Raw genomic sequence first — 16,619 nt, 5'->3', positions numbered from 1 at the left:
GGTGCGCCCTGGGCTGTTGGAAACGGTCCTGTTTGCATGTCGCTGCGCAACTCACTGAAGGACGCCCCGTGCCTCTCAGTCCTCCCTCCGGCCCAGGCCCGTCCGTGTACAGGACACGCCCTTTCCCGGCGCGTGGCTGTCACTGTCTAAGTGGCTTCCCCGTGGGTCAGGCTAGTGCGGGATGCCCTCCGGCAGCGAGGAAGGGTCCTGGGTCACCGCACCGCCGACAGAGCTGCCGTGAGCTCGCGGCTCCCAGTGGAGGGATGGGGGAGTGAAGGATGACCTTGGGGATAAGGAGCCCTGGGTTCTACACTCGGCCCCGTTCACCAGCCAAGGTCCAGCGATCCCCCTCTCGGCCGGCTTCCCCTCCAGCGCAGGACAGGGAAACCGCAGCGGCCAGGGCTCCCTCACACCAGGCGCCCCGCGATCCTCTTTGAAGGCCGCGTGTCCGTGTGTCCTTCTAACGCCCGTGTCTCTCTCAACAGACATCATGGTTGACACGCCGGACGAGCAGTCTATCGTGACTTACGTGGCACAGTTTCTAGAACATTTCCCGGAGCTGGAAGCCGTATGTTGGTTTTCCTTGCCTTTAATTCTGAAACTGCACATTTCCATCCGCTGAACCGGGCTGGGGCTGTGTTGTTCGAGGAGTGGGAATCATCAAAACTTGATATCAAGCCCCTTGAGCGTCGCCCTGCCCCGTGTTAATTTCAAAATCACGTCTGACATGTATTATGTGAGAAGCAGGACGGGAAGTTAGGCAGCCACGCCTCCTGCAAACCTCTTCACATACCAAACTGTATTAAGGTTATAAAAGATGCTCGCATGCAATAAGGGTAACTTTCCTGATTTTTTAGATGTCAGATAGAACATTTTAGCAATCTACCAGATTTTATCAGAGGGTGAAAATTTATAAAAGACCGTGTTCAAAACACACCTTTAACAGTTTTTTTTAAATGTATTATTTATTTATTTTACAGAGGAAGGGAGAGGGAAAGAGAGATAGAAATACCAATGAGGAGAGAGAATCATTGATTGGCTGCCTCCTGCATGCCCCCGGATCAAGCCTACAACCCGGGCGTGTGCCCTTGACCGGAATCAAACCTGGAACCCTTCAGTCCACAGGCCGACACTCTATTCACTGAGCCAAACCGGCTAGGGCTGTTATTATTTTTACAATAATACAATATATAGTCTAATATATTAAATTGTGTAGCTTTATACGTTATACAATATCTATATATATAAAAGCCTAAGCAACTGTTCGATGGTTTGACCAGTAGCTCTGATGCACACTGACCACCGGGGGGGCAGACGCTCAACGCACAGGCATGAAAACATGGAACAGACTGATGAACCTCAGAGAGAAGGGGGTGGGGTGAGGGCGGGAAGAGATTAACCAAAGATCTTCTATGCATACTAGAGGCCCGGTGCACGCATTCATGCACCCGTGGGGTCCCTCAGCCTTGCCTGTGGGGATTGGGCTGAAACCAGCAGTCCAACATCCCCTGAGGGGTCCCGAATTGGAGGGTGGAAGCCAGGCCAAGGGACCCCACTGGGGCACGAATCCATTTGATATAATACCAGGGCCTCTAGTATGATATAATAATATTTTGTGAATTTCCTAGTCCATGACTAAACTCGGGGATACTTAGCCCTGAGCTCTTAGAGATGTAGGCAAAGTGTGAAATCAACTCACACTTAGGGTGTTTGTAGGCATCACAGCCAGGATTCAGCAGTTCTGACGCTTGGGTCTCCCCAGGGCTGCAGGCTGGGGCGGGGGAAGAGAAGGGTGACCTGAGGAAGTCGCCCTGAGTCCCAGAACAGAGCGCGTCACCACGGAACAGTCCGCATACATCCCCAGCGGACGACAGACGACAAGTCCCAGCTGATCTAGGCACCCATCGAACTCTTCCTTGGCAGTTCAGCTGAGCTTAGTTCATTTCAACAGACACTCTTCAAGCCCTAGCCATCCGTGCACCAGACACTGTGCCCAGCTCGATGCCCCAGTATATGGTTTATTGTGGTTAAATGTACCATATGCACTTGAAAAGAAGGTGTCTTCACATTCTTTAAGTATCAATTAGGTCGGGTTGGTTAATGTGCTGTTCTCATATTCAATAGGCATACTGCTATTTTTTCTTCCTTTCCTATCAGTGAGTGTGAGAGAGAAATGTTTAACATGTCCAACTCATGATAGTGGGTTGATTTTTCTTAGCTCTGTCCGTCTTTGCTTCGTGTATGCTGAAGCCATGCTGTAAACGCATACACGTTTAGGATGGTTGTATCTTCCTGGCGACGCGGTGGTGGTAGTTTTACGCAGGTTCTTTCTTTCTCTTGCCGGGTACTTTGTCAGCTAGAAATATGTAGCCATACCAGCTTTCTCATGCTATTTGCATGCTATATCTTTTTTTAAAATATTTTTATTGATTTCAGAGAGGAAGGGAGAGGGAGAGAGAGAGAGAGAGAGAAACATCAACGATGAGAGAGAATCACCAATCGGCCGCCTCCTGCATGCCCCACACTGGGAATCAAATCCGCAACCTGGGTACGTGCCCCAACAAGGAATTGAACCCTGACCTCCTGGTTCATAGGTCAGTGCTCAACCACTGAGCCACACCAGCTGGGCTGCATGCTATATCTTTTTCCTTCTTTTTCTTTGCAGCGTGTGAGCTACTATTTATACACATCTCTTATAAACAGCTTATAGTCAGGTCTTGCTTTCTATCCGTTCTGACAAGAATTAGCATGTCATAGAATGAGTGTGTTTGTGGCCACTTAAGTGATTCCATCTACCAGCTTGACTTGCTCTCCACTGGTCCTGCCTGGTCTGCGCTCCTTCATTCTCCCTGCCTGACCTGTTCTGGATGATTCAGTTATTCTTTTGTTTCCCTTTTAGCTCCACTGTGAGCTTTTGAGCTACACCTCCTGGTTTTATCTTCTTAGGAGTTGTTCCAGGGGTTGTAATACTCATCTTGAACATACCTCAGTCTACGGTGAATTCCTATTATAACACTTCCAGTAGAATGCATTTTTTAATATATTTTATATATGCAAACATTTAATTCCACTCACTTCCTCCCCATTCCGTTGTGCTATTACAGTCATTTGCCTCCCTTCTCCATATTCTAATCCCAATACTTGGTCACATTTTTGCTTTAAATAGTTAGGAGGCTTTTTTAAGAAAACTTTTTAGTTTTTTATATTGACCCTATATTTACTATTTCAGGCACTTTTCATTCCCTCCTTCAGATCCTGGCTTCCCTCTGTGAGCACTTCTCTTCAGCCCGAAGAACTGCCTGTGTATTTCTTCTGGCATGGGTTAAACAGTTATTTCAGCATCTTTACTTGCCCGTTCTAAACCTGGCTCATATATGGGTCTACTTCTAATGACTGTTGTTTCTCTTCACTGTGGGTCTCATTCCCCTGCTTCTTGGTATCTTAACATTGTTTCTTTCATGTCAGACCGAGTGCATAAATGAACAGTTCCCTCCCTTTCCCCCACCCCCCAAGAATGTGGTCCTTTCCTAAGCAAGGATTTACAATGAGGAACTAATTGGTTTGGCCTTCCCAGGACTCAGGAAGGGATATGGTGCAGTTTTAATTAATTTTGGCTTTCTGGTTTCACGTCATTTTAAGAGGAGGTCAACACACCGATTCCACCAGTGCACTGGGTACCAACCACTGCACTACCCCAAGGTCGCTCTCTGCTTTGCAGCCCTGCCCACAGCTGTTTCCTGCTCAGCAGATGGCCCCGTGGGGGAGAATTATGATTCTGTCAGAGGATTTGGTTTTGCATTTGGGGTCCTTTCCGATTCCTACCTGCCCACACTGTCAGTGAAGAGGTGGCTGATCTCCCCTTATGTCAGGTGGTCAGCGCTCCTCCTGTCCTTCCCCAGACTCGGCAGCGGCCCACAGAAGCTGACAGTCACCTGTCCTGTGTGGCTCAGAGGTTGAACGTCAACCTTTAAACAGGAGGTCACTGTTGGATTTCCGGTCAGGGCAATGCCCGGGTTGTGGGTTCAGTCCCCAGTAGGGGGTGTGCAGGAGGCAGCTGATCATTGATTCTCTCACATCAGTGATGAGAGAGAATCATTGATCTATCTCTCTCTCCCTCTCCCTCTCTGAAATCAATAAAAATATATTGGGGGGGGGTGGGGGGAGGGAAGAAGCTGAAAGTCTTTGCTCACTTAGAAGGGCTCATCCTACTTACAGTTTAGTTCACTGAGATTTCCTTGCATCCAGAGCTGGAAAAATATAGTCTTTGTTAAATACTCTGGCAGCAACAGTAGTCTTTGGCAACCACTCGCCCGTTAGTTAGAACCCTGAGCATTAGCTCTGAAGCGGCCTTCCTGCTTTGGGTTTGCCCTTGGACGGGGGGGATACGTGGTACTTCAACGCGCTGCTGACGTCACGCTGCCCTGTGTTTCTCCGCAGGAGGATTTTGTGGACGCAGATAAAGACGCCCCTATCGAGTCCACCTTCGTCCGCATTAAAGAAACGCCCTCGGAGCAGGAGAGCACCGTCTTCTATGTGACTGACGACGGGGAGCGGGCCTACACCGTCAACCACGACAGCAGCCACCCGCCCCCCTCCAAAGTCTTTGTCTGCGACACGCCCGAGAACTGGAAGGAATCCCGCCCCAGTGGCAGTTCTGGCCCCGCGCCCTCAGACAGCCTCATCGAGGTCGCATGGCAGGGCATGGACCGGGACACCCACGGGGCCTCAGAGAGGACCTACAGCCTCAGCGAGCCACCTCCAGAATCTTCCATCTTATCCAGAAAGGACAACCAGAGGTCCAGCTCCCTGCCCATCAAGAAAACGGTGCACTTCGAGACGGACATCTTCAAGGACGCCTCCTACAACAAGGACCCCGTCCACAGCCAAGACTTTGACTTCGAAGGCGGCCGGAGAGGGACGAAGGACTGGTGGAAGCAGGACGGGCGCGTCCCGGTGGTCGCCGAGGAAAATCCGAAGCAGGACGCCCCGAGGGCCCCGGAGGCAGCCTCGGACCAGGCCCTGGGTGATATTTCCCTGGCGGACAGCAGGACCGGGCCTTCTCCCACTGCCCAGAGCTCTGCCCCCGGGAACGGGGCCTCGGAGCGGCCGGCCGGCCCGGGCGAAGAGAGCCGCCCCCGCGCGCTCCTCGGAGAGGAGACGGTGACGGCCGACCCCTCGGAGGTCATCGAGGTGACGCTGCAGACCGTGGAGGCGATGGACGAGGAAGACGACTTCGAAGGCATTCCCCTGAAAGCCTCTAAGTTTAACAGTGACCTCGTGGACTTCGCCACCACCAGCCAGGCTTTCGGCGAGGACCCCCCGCCTCCTGAGGACAGGCCCGCGGAGGAGCAGGCCCCGGAGGAGCAGGCCGAGAAGCTGGGCAAGAGGAGAAGCAAATCCGCCCACAGGATGGAAGCTCCCGAGGACGAGGACGATCCGCCGGGAACGCCCGAGCAGGAAGACGGCTGTGTGCTGGCCCCCGAGGAGGAGCCGGCGGGTAAGAAGCCGGAGGTGTACGAAAAGGCGAAGCGCAAGTCCCCGCGGCCCCCGCGCGGGGAGGAGGAGGGGGAGGCCGAGGACCCCCCGGAGTTGGGTGGAGACTTGCCCTCCAACCCGCCCAGCAGCCAGGTCAGCCTGGAGACCCTGGAGAGCCACAGCGAGGAAGGCCTGGACTTCAAGCGCTCGCCGCCCCTCTCCAAGGTCTCGGTCATCCCCCACGACCTCTTCTACTACCCGCACTACGAGGTGCCCCTGGCCGCCGTCCTGGAGGCGTACGCGGAAGGCCCCGAGGATTTTAAAGCCGAAGACGTGGACTTTGAAGACCCCGAGGACTACCTGTCTGACCTGGAGCCGAGGGAGGACGAGGACGAGCCCGAGGCCTCCGAGAGCAGCGGCAGCTTCGGGGGGCTGGGGGAGGACCTCTCGCACTCCCCCACCCAGGAGCCCGACCGGGGCCGGGGGACCCCGGCGGCCAAGCCGGCCTCGGACCCTCCCCCCGCCGCCCTGGCCCCAGAGGACCACCAGCCGAGGGAGGCCGAGGCCCGCGGCCCTGCGGAGAGCCAGCAGGTATGGGGCCGCCACCTGGGGAGTTCCGGCTCTCGGAGCTCAGCTCCTGTCCCAGCACAGCCCCCTCCCAGGGCCCCGCCAGTCTCGTGGGCTCTGGAGACACAGCCCCTGACAGGGCCTGCAATCGGGAGACAAAGGTGTGTTTTGCAGGGTAGTTTGGGGTGAAAGGTGAAGGTAGGGTGCCCTGAACCCCAAGATAGACAACGATGCCCTGGCTCACGCAGTGGAGGGGGTGGAGGGAGAGGCCCAGAGGCGTCAGGAGGAAGGGGTCTGAGCAGCCTGGTGAGGCGTTCAGGGCTCAGGCCAGCGTGGTCGCTTGCGTTGATGGGCTTGTCAGCTCTGCACAGGGGTGTGTGGCCCCCAGGAGTGGGAGCTCCTAGGAGGTGAGCGTGGCAGGGCCACTGGCCCTTGGAGAGGGGGGCACTCACTCTCTGTCCATCTTGGGGTGGAGAAGAGGGCTGGATGGTTCCCCAGGGGCCCACTGCCACCTCCCCGTTTGCCCCCACGTGAAGGAACCCGATCCCGGTCCTCCACCCCACCCTACCGGCTGTCTGCTGGCTTGTGGGAAGCCAGCCCTGTCCACGATCCAGGGGTTAGAAATGTCCCTCAGGGAGCTCAGGTCTTGGGGTCCTCAGATTGGGGGGCCATGACAGCAAAGGGGGCTATTCTCTGGGTGGTTAGGAGCCAAAAAATCTCTTAGGACAAAAGCCAGGGGACCGAGTGTTGATGGAAAGAAAGTCCATGTTGCCTCTGCCCCTCTGTGATACTGGAAATGGCTAATTAGGGGCTCAGCCCCCTCCCCCTGCCCCCGGCCGGCTGAACGCGGCCTATGGAATCGCAGATGTGGCGCTTCGATCTCTTCCGCTTTCCTGCGGTCTTTGCCAAAAGCAGGTTGCACACCTGCTCCTGTGCCCCGCAGGTGGCCAGGTGATCTGGGGTGGGGCTGGGAATGGAAGCAGAGACCTGGACTGGAACTCGGCCCTGATCTGCTCCCTCTGGCTCTCACCTGTCCACCGAGCAGGTGCGCACTGCGCTCAAGCCCACCTTGTCACTGGCCCCGAGGGTAGCCCGGGCCTTGATCCCTGTGGGTCCGCGGAGGGAGAGGGTGCAGCTCAGAGGGGCAGGGGAGGTCTGTGAGCCGTGCCCCCTGGCAGCCAGGACAGCTCAGGAGGGAGCATTTCTCTGATACCTGGCCCTTCGTGAAAAAAGAAAAATATGCCTTCAAAAGAGACCAGAACATGGCAGGTTCTCCTAGTCTTTAAAAAAAAAAAAGGTGTCTCCTCATTTCACCTCTCAGAAAAGGTACCATTGATGACGGAGGAGGGGCTGGAGTTTCAAATTGCCGAGGGCGTTTTACTCTCTGCACGGAGCATTGATTGTTCTGTGGCTGCACGGGCCTGGCCAGCTCAGTCCTCTTAGTCCACCGCCTGCCGAGCAGGTTCCTCCAGCCCTGAAGGAATTCTCCAGACTCTGCTCCAACAGTTCCCACGCTTCTTGGTTTCACTGGCGAGCACTGCCGATGCGTTTCAGAGTGTTGGCTGTAGACGCCGCTCAGAGAACGCTCCTTATCCAGTAAATGCTAGCGGTGCCCCAGAACCCACCTTCGCCGAGGGCACCGCAAAGTGTCCTCCCACCAGCTGTACGCGTGTCTGCGTGTACACCTCTCCAAACTCGGCGACCTTTGCACCCTTGGGCCTGCCTGTGTCTCTGTTTAAGCGGGTGATGGCTGTGTGAAGGGTCCGACCCCGGCCCATTGTGAGGGACACCCTTCCTAGGAAGCACTGTCGTGTTGTGGGAAGAGGTTGGTAATTATTGTACCCATTTGACAGACAAGGAAACTGAGGGTCAGAGAGATCAAGTCTGTCGCTCAAGGTCAGAGAGCTGCCTTGGTCAGGGTTTTAAACTAGAGGCTGCGGACTCCAGACCTCATGCCATTTCACCTCACCCGTCTGGAGCATTTGAACTCTGCACGGGACAGGCGTTGGGGGTCGGGGGGGCTCCCGTCCCCGGCAGGCTGTGCTGGAGGGAACTGGTGGGAGAGGCAGAGTTAGAGGGGGGCCCCTCTGGGCCTTGGAATCCAGGCGCTGGGTGGTGTCCCTCACTCGGTGTCTCGGCGTGAAATGCTGACTTCCATTTGGTTGTCTTGTCCTTGATCCCAGGAATCCCCAAACTCGGGAAACGTAAGAAGCCCTTTAGAAGAAAAGGCGACGGAGGAATCGGTCAGCAGCAAAAAAAAGGAGAAAAAGAAGCACGTGGACGACGTGGAAAGTTCAATAGTGCTCGCCCCCGGCGCGGGGCGGTCCTCGGACGACCTGGAGGAAGACCCGGGCTTCCACAGAGTCCCCTCCAGGTACGTACGCGTCACCGTCTCCTCGCCCGGGAGACGCAGCTAGAGAGAGAGGGTCTCGAACCCAGCACATTGTTAGTTCCTGACGTGACGGGGTTGGGGGGTGGGACTGGCAACAAAGGAAACTTCGTAAGAAGGTTCTCCCGATTCACACCAAATTCGTCTGGCAAGGTGGCCTTTTGCCAGAATCAGAAACCGACACCTCAGCTTTCCACCTGGGTCCCCGCCGGCCCTCACCGTCACGAGACCTGCCGAGGAGCAGCGCGGGGAAGACGGGGGCCTGCCTCCTTCCTCCTCCAGGTCCCCGCAGGGCAGTAGCAGCGAGCAGCGACGTGGCTGGCCTGCGGGAGGCGTGGGGTGTGGAAAGCAATGGCCTTGGAGACTCGGCCGGCCGGCCCGGCCCGCAGACGGCCGCGGGTTGGGCGGTTAGAAATGGAACTTCGCTGACTGTCAGCGTCTCCCAGACCTGGAAGCGCTGAGCCGTGTGGGTCCGGAGGGGACCTTGCATGGCTGTCACGTGGAGTTTGGACCTTAGTACTGTGGCTTCGCCCGGGAGTTTGGTTCTAAAGCGCTAAGGACGGTTCCTTTATCTCAGGGAGGATCGTGAACTTGGACTGATGGGCACGAGGTGTGTAGCGTGCATCTACTCTGTCACACCAAGGCCACCGGGTGGGCCGGATCTGTCCCAGGGAAAATACTTAACTGCTGACTCCAGGGGACCCTGGCCTCCCCATTGCCACTCCTTGTCACGGTGGTCTCTGTTTGCCCTCAGCGGTCAGGCATCTCCCTCCTTAACTCCCCCGGGACCCCCAGAGGCAGGGGCTAGGATCGGGCCTCCTGATGGCGGACAAGGAGGCTCGCAGCCCTCAGCCCAGGACGCTGCAGAGCGGGGTCTCGGACTCAGACCTGTGGGGCTGCACCACCCACATGCTCTCCTGCCCCTCGCTGCCTGTGCAGGGGGGGCCATCCTGGCTGCAAAGGGAAGCTGTCGAGGTTTGCATTTGGGGTGGTGATCAGTCCAGACGGGAGAGCCGAGGAGTGGCTGGTAGATGCCCAGCCTCCCGCCTCCCCTCTGCCCTGCTGAGGTGGCGGGACAGGGGGTGGGGGTGGGGGGGGCGAGTGGCCTACAATGGGAGACTGCTACCGACTTTGGCCCTGACTCCAGAGTCCCTCTCCCGCTGCCTTTCGTGACTGTCCAGCAGACACGTATGTCTTAGCATGGAGCTGGACCTGCTGTACATGCTGCTGACACTGTAGGCACACGGCCCGGCTGTCACCTACTTGATCACAACCTGGGGAGGGGCCGAGGGTCACTCGCCAGGCCGCTCAGCTTCTCCCGAAGCAAGTTAGTTCTCAGTAACCTGTGGGCGCCGCCCTGTGAGGGTGTCCGCTGGGCTTGGGGACTTCCGAGGAGGTGAGTCACCGCGGGGTTCAGGCCCAGCGCTGTCTTCCAGGGCCTCCCAGCTAGAGAGAGAGAAGACGGCTCCTTCCGGCCTCCTGGGACCAGGACTGGAGGGGACACCTCAGGTGTCAAGAGACAAGCGGGGACTTTGCGGTTTAGGCCTCGGAGGCAGATGGAGCCTCGAGATGGTGTGGGGGCTGACGTGTGTGTGCGGTGAGCGCTGAGGACTATGGGGGATTGGCCCTGGGAGAGGGAGCGAGGGAAGGCATTGCCGGTGAAGGGAACAGCTGGGCAAGCAGCTGGCACACTGCGGGCATCCGCACATATTGTGGCAGGTGAGGGGGGAGAGGTGGCCGTGGGGAAAGGGAGCGACGGGCGTGTGCTGTGTCCGGAGGCTCCAGCAAAACCCGAGCTGTGGGGTGAGACACGGGAGAGAGGTGGAAAGGTAGGCGGACTTCTCTGGGGAAGAGGCCTGTGACCCTTCATCACAAAAGTTTCGCCTGCTCTCTGCACGGAGGGCAGTTCCCTCCCGGCTCCTCCTCGCATAGCCCTGGGCAAAGCTGCAGCTACGGGGAGCGTGCGCCAGGGGAAGCTCGAGCCCCGTGGAGGCATGTGCAGGCGTGTGCCCCGTGGAGGCGTGTGCAGGCGTGTGCCCCGTGGAGGCATGTGCAGGCGTGTGCCCTGTGGAGGCGTGTGCAGGCATGTGCCCCGTGGAGGCGTGTGCAGGCGTGTGCCCCGGGGAGGTGCATGTGCAGGGGTGTGCCCCGTGGAGGCGCTGTGCAGGGTTGTGCCCCGTGGAGGCAATGCATGTGCAGGGGTGTGCCCCGGGGAGGTGCATGTGCAGGGGTGTGCTCCGTGGAGGCGTGTGCAGGGGTGTGCCCCGTGGAGGCGTGTGCAGGGGTGTGCTCCTGGGTGTGACTGAGTGCGGACCGCGGGGCCCTCCAGGGCCAGGCCAGCTCACCTGCTCCCTCAGTGTGGACGGTGTGGAGTTTAAGTCAGGACCTGGCCCCAGGCGACGGAATGGGACTGAGCTCTGGGCATGTCTATTCCCAGGATGCTTTTCCGACTGTCTCTTGGCTCAGTCACCATCTGTGGCTTCCTATTGGTCAAGGCAGGAAGGCCCGTTGTCCCCAGCCTGCTAGACTCTGGTGACCTGCCTCCCAGCTTCGCCTCCGTCCACCTCAGGCACCTTCCCCCCCTCCCAGCACTCCCCAGCTGGTTTTAGTTGAGGTCCTGGAATGCCCACCCTCATCCAAGTTCCTTCACCTGTGAGGACCCTCTGGCCCTGCCTGTCTCCTGCCGTGCTGCTCCCTTGGGTCCATCCCAGCTTCCCTTCCACTTCCTCCAGGCAGCCTTCTTGGATTCCTCCAGGCTGTCCTTTGCCCGCCTTTCCATGTTCTCACGGCCCCTGTTCTTGTCAAAGCAGGGTTTCTCTAACCATTTGTGGAAGAGCATGTTTACCAGGGGCTCCCACCTGGAGGCCAGCGAGCGCCCTGGGGGCGGGGAGGGCACACCAGCATTGCCCTGGCACGGCGCACAGCCTGGCTGCAGCTGGCATTCAGGAGGACTCCTGTGGGTGGACGAATAAAGGAAGGAACGTGTGCTTATAGGCAGCGGCCGGCTCCCGGGGAGAGCCGGGCTCGGCACCTGGCCCAGTGCCTGGCGCGCAGGAGGGTGCTGTGCTTGCTGGGAGAACCACGGTCAGGGAGCGGACCTCCTTATTCCCTTGGGGAAGCTCCTGTCCCACACAGCCCGCCTCGAAGAAAGCGTGCTGGGCACGGCGTGGAGGGAGAGCGGGAGACCCCGCCCGTGGGGATGCGCTTTTTGCCAGAAAACATCACTAGTGCTGCGCCCGCTCTCAGGGACACGGCACGGGGGCTCTTTTTCTCTGTGGGCGCATTTGCTGTTCCGTTCTTTTTTTTTTTTTTAAATACATTTTATTGATTTTTTACAGAGAGGAAGGGATAGAGAGAGAGATAGAGTTAGAAACATCAATGAGAGAAACATCGATCAGCTGCCTCCTGCACACCCCCTACTGGGGATGTGCCCGCAACCAAGGTACGTGCCCTTGACCGGAATCGAACCTGAGACCCTTCAGTCCGCAGGCCGACGCTCTATCCACTGAGCCAAACCGGCCAGGGCTGCTGTTTCGTTCTTGTGCCGTGACATCAGCCAGCAAACCAGCGCCGGCTTTGGGTGAAGGACAAGGGCTGCGGTTCCCCGAGGCCTGGCCCAGCGCCCGCCCAGCGCAGCCCCTGAGGTGCGCCCAGTGCCCAGGCAGCAGGCAGCAGGCAGGGTGGGTGAAGTTTGCCGAGCAGGCGGGCGGGAAGCCAGGGCTTCGCTGGGGAGTTCCTTTAGGATCAGCTCTGCATCAGATGCCTTGTCTCCGGGCCCCAGGCTGCCACACAGTAGGTCTCCCAGGAGCACACCGAGATGACTGTCTGCCAGGCACGGTGACACCCAGCACCTAGTTTTCCTGCGGAGCAGCCGGCCGGGGCCCCTCTGACCTGCAGGGCCCTGTTGCCCCCCAGCTCTGTGAAGTGCGGGCGATCCGTTTTAGCGATGAGGACAGCTGACCGCAGGAGGTCAGAGATCTGTTCCACATCAGCCTCAGAGCCACGGTCAGGAAAGCAGCCCCGTCTCGCAGGAGAAGCGGAGGGCCACGCCAGGGCTGGAGGAGCGGAGGGCAGCAGGGCGCCTGGGACGCAGCACTGGGGCGGGGGGAGGGGTGCTGGCTACCAGGTCGCGGCCCAGGTCTGGCCTCCGCTCTTCTAACCCGTGGGTGCCCCTGCAGAGGGCGTCGGGCAGGTCCCCGATGGGGGGCTGCAGGGAAAGAGAGCGCTTTCTGCTGCGAAATCCTGTGGCTTTCGCGAATGCGTGCTTTGCTTTCTGTGTGGAATGCTTGCTCGCTGTGTCTTCTTGTTGACGAGGGCCCGGTGTCTCTGCATCCATCCCAATATCTGCAGCACGCTCCAGCCCGCACGGCGTCCTGGGTCAAAGGTCTCATCTCCCTCGCGGGGTCCGACGTCGCGGTTTGCCTAATCCGAATGCAGAAGCGCCTGGAGGTGGGGGAGCCCCGCGGAGCCGCGAGGAGCCGCTGGTGGCACCAATTCAAAACGTGTGTTTATTTTTCAGGACTAGCCACAGCGACTCCAGCATTTACATCCGACGACATACTAATAGGTCTTTGGAATCGGTTAGTATGCGAATTTCTTCTTCCTCTTCTGAGCACCACTGCTAATCAGTTCCTTTCCATCCTTCCTCCTCCCCAGCACGCAACAACTATACTTTTGGATAGAAGGCAAGCACATGGAAATCTTGTTGTTAAGCACAGTCCAATCGGATGTCCAGTTTGGGCCATAGGGGATGTAAATAAAGTGATGATTTTAAAGCCCAAAGGTCTCTTTGTTATATAACAAAATGCCCCCAATGCCCCCACCCCCACCCCCCCCCAGAAAGAGACGCTCCATGACGGGTGCAACAGAAGCGGAGGGTCCTTGACGCTTGCAACAGTGTAGCTCTGGTTGTGTTGGGACCCAAAGCACCATGGTCCGCAGCCCTGATTCAGGGGAGGGGGGCCGGGGAGAGGGGGGAGTGATGTGGACATTGATCAGCACTTGGACTTGGGAACTAGATGTTGACAATATTGAGAGAAGCGGGGCGCGCTCGGCTTTGTAGGTTGAACATGGTTTTATTTTCTGTTCCAGAGGTTTCGTCTTTACTAATGGGGTTGCGGGGTTTTGTTTATGAATCTCACTGTAGGATCACTCTAGCTATGTTCAGTTGAGGAATGCCGCCGATCTGGACGACAGGAGAAACCGAATGTTAACCAGGTGGGTGGCTTTCCTCCAAGGGTGGCGGGGTCTCCAAGACCCTTTTCTCTGTCGGTCGTGCAGCCGGCCTTCTGCCGGCGGTGGGCGCGGGTGTCTCTTCTCCAGCGCGGCTTTGCCGATCCCAAGGCTGAGTCTGAGAGAAGGCCCCGGAACTGACCGGTTCCAGAGCGGATGAATGGGAGCCCACGGTGCGTGGGCGGGAAGAGGGATATTAACGCACAGAAAGCGCTGCTGCGTGTAGAGACAGGTGTGGGCCGTGCGCCTGCGTGTCCGCAGCACGGGGGGGCAGCACGCGCGGGGGTCCCAGGGAGAGCCAGGCAGCAGAGGAAGGGACGTGACCCGTGGACACGCCACCGCGCCTGACAGCCCTGTTCGTTCTGTCGCCACTGCAGGTACAATACCCAGAGGCTCACTGAGCTGATTTTACAGTTTTATGGCATCAGAGCAGACATGAAGAGGGAGTGCAAACATGCCAGGATGTCCATGAAAGTATCTCTTCCCGTGGAGGACGGGGCTCAGCTGCCGCACCGCTGTCCACTGCCCACTTAGGACCTAGCGGCCCAGAGGAACCTCTTAACGGGGTACCCCGCCAGGCCTGCTCCCCTGCCTGTTCGAGTCGCTGACTCGCTCCACTTGATTGATCTTTCTTAAATGTCTGCCACCGATTTGAATGGGCTTGGAAGGACTTAAATGATGGGAGTGGAAAGCCTCTGCCTGAACATGACCTCACACCCGGGAGTGTGGTGCCCAGAATTCCACCTCTCTGGCTCCTCACAGCGCGGCCAGCCCCGTTTCCCTCTCCCGCCGTGACGTGGAAAGATGAATTCACATTTTCCGTGAGGCTTGACACGCTCCTAGGGAAACGGCGCTTCGCTTTTATGAGGGAGTCACGCGGGGAATTGGAACCCGCGAGGGGGAGACCTGCAGTCAGATTTCCACATTGTTTTTAAAAAATGCATTTTTACCGATTTCAGAGAGGAAGGGAGAGGGAGAGAAACATCAGTGATGAGAGAGGATCATGGATCATCGGCTGCCTCCTGCACGCCCCCTCCTGGGGATCCAGCCCGCAACCGGGCCTGTGCCCTGAGCGGGAATCCAGCCGTGACTTCCGGTTCACAGGTGATGCTCAACCACTGAGCCACACCAGCCAGGCAGTTTTCCATGACTTTGAACATTTATTACCTTTGCAATAAAGAATATAGTTTACATTTTCTCCAAAAACAGTTTTGAGAAAGAGAAAGCAACCCTGTCCGTTGTTCGTTTTCCGCATGTGAACTACTGGGTTCCTAGACCAGTGGTCGGCAAACCGCAGCTCGCGAGCCACACGCGGCTCTTTGGTCCCTTGAGTGTGGCTCTTCCACAAAATACCATGTGCGGGCGCGCACGTCCAGTGCGATTGAAACTTCGTGGCCCATGCGCAGAAGTCGGTTTTCGGCCTGGGCGAGTCTCTTTTGAAGAAGCAGCGTTAGAACACTCAAGGGGCCAAAGAGCCGCATGTGGCTCGCGAGCCGCGGTTTGCCGACCACTGTCCTAGGCCAAGGCTGATGTCAGCCCCGCCTAGCCCGGCCTGTCTCTGTGCGGGAGACAGTCGGGATGGAGTCGTGTTCCCTCTCAGAACCTCCATCACAAACCCCCCAAAGTCCCAGTGAGCTTCAAGCAGAGGCCCCCACACCCCTTCCAAGCAGATGGGGTCCCCCAGCCCTTTCCTTGGTGGAAATTTGGAACTTCGGGGCTCTATGCACCAGGCAAAAGCTAAAGGTCACTTTAATGCTGCCTTCTGTAAAAAAAAAAAAAGAAGAAGAAGACAGACAGACTAATCTGACCAAAACCACATCTAGTCGTTAATTATTTTAAAAGCCCCAAACCAAACTTGGTGGTCGTTTTTGGTTTTTGGCGTTTGTTTCTGATGGCTGCTTTCAGTGATCTGACTCCAGGGAATGCTCTGTCCTTTCGATGACCCAGGAAGTCCCCTCTGTCCCTAATAACAGGACTGCCCGTGTCCAGCTGTGTGACGGCCACTGAGGTGGAAAGGAAGGTGTCCTGGCCTGGGAGTTAGACCTGGGCCAGAGCCCGGCTCTATCCCAGTCATTGTGTGGCCTGGGCAAGCCCCGTCACCCCGTGAGTCTCAGTATGCCCATCTGTGCAATGGGCTAACAGCTCCTCCCTCTTCGTGCTGCGGGCGCCTGGCCCCTAGCGCCCTCCTTGGGCCTACACGTGCCCGCAGCTCTCCAGTTGGGCAGCGAGGTTGGAGCCTGGGAGCCGGTGGGGTCCGCTCGCCCGGGGTCCCACTTGTAACAGCCCGTGTCTCCCTCCTGCAGGAAGGCCAACCACTCCGGCGAAGCCTCGCTGCGGGAGAGCCAGAGCCCGCACAGCGACGCCCTGGCGCAGTTCGTCCAGCAGCCCGACCTGATGTACTTCATCCTCTTCCTCTGGCTGCTGGTGTACTGCCTGCTGCTCTTCCCCCAGCTGGACATCAACAGACTCTGAGCGCATCTGCGCAATAAAGAGACGGGACCCGGCGGGAGTGCCCTCTCCTTCACTTACCGGGCTCCGGGCGGGCTCCCCGCAGACAGCTGAGGGTCTCCCTGCAAACGTGGACGCCTCGCTTTTTCTTCCTCGCGTTTCCTTTTCCTCCTGCGCGCCCCGAGCGTGCTTCCTCTGGGGCTGCGTCCTCGGCGCGCGGGGGTGCGGGTCCCCGTGGGCTTCGTTCTGCGTGCCTTGCTCTGTCAGTATCTAGCCATAGCCCGGTCTCGGCCCGCCCCGCACGCAGGGCCTTGGGGTCCCGGGTGGCCTCGAGGTCCTCTCCTCTCCTGATGAGAAAGCGGGTGGGTGCCCCCGGCAGAGCCTCTGCCTTTTCCTCCAGGAGGGGGCGTTGGAGCAAAGGTGCCTGGTGACCGCGCACCCGTGTGGTGTGGCGGTGGGGGGACATTCGAGGGGCACGCAGCGGCCACCCGCTGTACCGTGAGCTGCG

General features: G+C 58.0%; 1 protein-coding gene across 2 annotated transcripts in view; it reads left to right on the top strand.

Moving 5' to 3' along the window:
* CLMN (calmin) overlaps positions 1-16,167 on the top strand; it is an 87,970-nt gene extending 71,803 nt beyond the window's left edge. The window contains exons 8-14 of one of the 2 annotated variants that reach the window (XM_054715739.1): positions 486-568; positions 4,438-6,066; positions 8,226-8,416; positions 12,951-13,011; positions 13,578-13,648; positions 14,041-14,137; positions 15,971-16,167. In XM_054715739.1, the coding sequence (XP_054571714.1) occupies positions 486-568; positions 4,438-6,066; positions 8,226-8,416; positions 12,951-13,011; positions 13,578-13,648; positions 14,041-14,137; positions 15,971-16,135 (2,297 nt within the window). In that variant the 3' untranslated portion in view covers positions 16,136-16,167. Of the gene's footprint in view, positions 1-485; positions 569-4,437; positions 6,067-8,225; positions 8,417-12,950; positions 13,012-13,577; positions 13,649-14,040; positions 14,138-15,966 lie in introns of both variants that reach the window. The other variant, XM_054715740.1, reaches the window with a different exon arrangement.
* Positions 16,168-16,619: the final 452 nt, after the last annotated feature.

This window comes from Eptesicus fuscus, chromosome 5, assembly GCF_027574615.1.
Source record: "Eptesicus fuscus isolate TK198812 chromosome 5, DD_ASM_mEF_20220401, whole genome shotgun sequence".
Lineage (NCBI taxonomy): Eukaryota > Metazoa > Chordata > Mammalia > Chiroptera > Vespertilionidae > Eptesicus > Eptesicus fuscus.
This window is presented reverse-complemented; position numbering and strand designations above follow the sequence as displayed.